The 2,450-nt window shown below is 37.5% G+C and overlaps 1 protein-coding gene across 1 annotated transcript; it reads right to left on the bottom strand.

Moving 5' to 3' along the window:
* Window positions 1-388: 388 nt before the first annotated feature.
* On the bottom strand, window positions 389-1,327 carry LOC308259700 (olfactory receptor 4A16-like; the record flags this gene model as incomplete). The annotated part of the gene is made up of 1 exon (XM_080690892.1): window positions 389-1,327. One exon carries the CDS (start codon window positions 1,325-1,327, stop codon window positions 389-391), a length of 939 nt encoding a protein of 312 aa, XP_080547018.1.
* Window positions 1,328-2,450: the final 1,123 nt, after the last annotated feature.

The following is a 2,450-nucleotide window of genomic DNA, read 5'->3' as shown; positions in this document are numbered from 1 at the left end:
AATTTGTCTAAGAATTAGTCAGAGTCCTTCCTCCCAATGTGTGTGATAGTATATTTTCAAATCAAGTAGCTTAAGTAGATTTTGTGAAAATATTAAACCACTTTCTTCTAAATCTCACTTCAGTCTAAAATGGGGAAAATAAATTTACAAGGTAAGCTTAGATTTATTTTTTAAAACCTGTTTATTTTGAACATTTTCAATGAATTCTCTATTAGATTGATTCTAATCTCAAAGGATAATTTACTGTACCTTTTTTTTGTTTTGTAAAAGTTAAGAGAAGCCTACCTAGAGAGTTGAATCTTCATCTATCATTGAGTTGAATCTATCAATCATCCTCTGTTAGAACTTTCTGCCTATCTGTTGCTTTAGAATTAGTGACATGTTCAGGTTAGGGCATTCTTATTCTATCCATAGTAAACTTTTTACACCAAAGTTTTTCCATACAATTTTTCATCTCTGAATTTCTCAAAGTGTATATTAATGGATTCAACATAGGAGTAATGACAGTATAAACTACAGTCAAAGATTTATCAAAGAAAAAGTTGGAAACAGGCCTAACATACATAAAAATACAAGGAATAAAGAAAAGCACAACCACCGTGATGTGAGAGCTGCAGGTGGACAGGGCTTTGCGTCTTGCTTCCTGACTGTAGGTTTTAAGGGAGTTTAAGATGAATCCATAGGAGATTAGAAGAAGGATGAAGACCACCGTACAGATCGCTCCACCATTGGCCACCACAGTGAGGCCTATGAAGTAGGTGTCAGTGCACGCGAGTACCAGTAATGGATACATGTCACAGATGAAGTGGTCAATGACATTGGGACTACAGAAGGGGAGGTTGTACACAAAGATGAGTTGAACCACAGAGTGGGCAAAACCTCCAGCCCAAGACACCACCAACAGGAGGCTGCAAACCCGCCGATTCATGATGGTTGAATAGTGCAGTGGCCTACAGATGGCCACATAGCGGTCGTAGGCCATCACCACCAGAAGGAAGACCTCAGCGCCACCAAGTAAGTGTTCTATGAAGAGCTGGCCCATGCACACTGGGAAGGAAATCGTCTTCTTATCACAGAGCAAATCTATGGTTAGCTTGGGTGTTATGGCAGAGGAATAACCCGCATCCATGAGTGACAGACAGGCAAGGAAGAAGTACATGGGGGAGCCCAAGGAGGGGCTGGCAATGACAGTCACCACGATGAGCAGGTTGCCCGCCATTGTCACAATATAGATCAATAAAAACATGACAAACAATGCTTTTTGCCCATCAGGATCCTGAGTGAGGCCCAGGAGGACAAATTCTGTGACATTGTTGCTGTGTCCCATTTATTTTTCTAAAAGACTTGATTCAGAGAAGAGAACTCAAAATAGGATCTGCTATGAAACTGTCAACAAGACCATCAAAATCTTTTATTTCATAAAACACATCTCCATAAATATATCTTGTAGAGTATTGATTTGGTATATACTTAGCAAATTTATGTTGTGATCTTATTCCAAGGAGCCTAGTAGACCTTCTATTAGCATTTTTAACTCCCATTAGATGATTTCATTAAACCTACAATTTATAGATCCCAGCTCAAGGTCACCGTGTCTCTATAAAGAAAAGACAAAGGAATAACATTCACAAATTTAAGAATTCTATCTCTCAGCTCAAGGTCACCGTGTCTCTATAAAGAAAAGACAAAGGAATAACATTCACAAATTTAAGAATTCTTTCAAATACATTCTTTCCTGATACAGAAGTCAGCAGTCACAAAAAGAGTGGAACATACTTTCTAATGATGGCAAGAAATCTTACACAGAATAAGTCCTGTGGGTCAGTAGTATTTGTGGGGAGTTATTTTACAGTGATATTTGGGTAGTATCAAAATAGCACCTCTTCTGGAAAATCAATCTCAGTACTATGATATAGACATCTGCCCAATGTGTATATCTGAAAGCACTTTCGATCTTCATACATCTCTCATTAAACTTTGAGAGACAATAATTGGAATATATCAAATAACTACAAAATTAGTTAACCTTTATTCCTTGTCGAAGTTATTTCATCTGACTCTATCTGTTTTTAAAGGAGCTATAATTATGTCCATTTTATTGGTACCTAAACCAAATACTTAATACATTTACATATACTGTCCTAATTTTCAGCAAATATTTTTTAACTGAACTGAACTATCTCATGACTGTTACCAACTGCTACACTGGCAGACAGCATGTTTTTTCAAACTCAAATTCCAGGTAGTTAAAAAAGAGAGAATAAAACTTAAAAGAAAGGTAAAGAATAGTGTGGCATAGTTTTATTTTTTTTATTTTTTGGTGGTACTGGGGTTCATGAAAGCCCTTCTTTGGAAACAGGATCTCTTAAACCAGCGAGCTGACTCTGAACCAGCACGATCCTCCTGTCTCCGTCTCCCAAGTGCAGGGATTACAAGTGTGTGCCATCACG

The sequence above is a fragment of the Muscardinus avellanarius genome (assembly GCF_963383645.1).
Source record: "Muscardinus avellanarius genome assembly, chromosome: 1".
In the NCBI taxonomy this organism is placed as follows: domain Eukaryota; kingdom Metazoa; phylum Chordata; class Mammalia; order Rodentia; family Gliridae; genus Muscardinus; species Muscardinus avellanarius.
The sequence above is the reverse complement of the archived record's forward strand: the minus strand, read 5'-3'. Positions and strand labels throughout refer to the sequence as shown.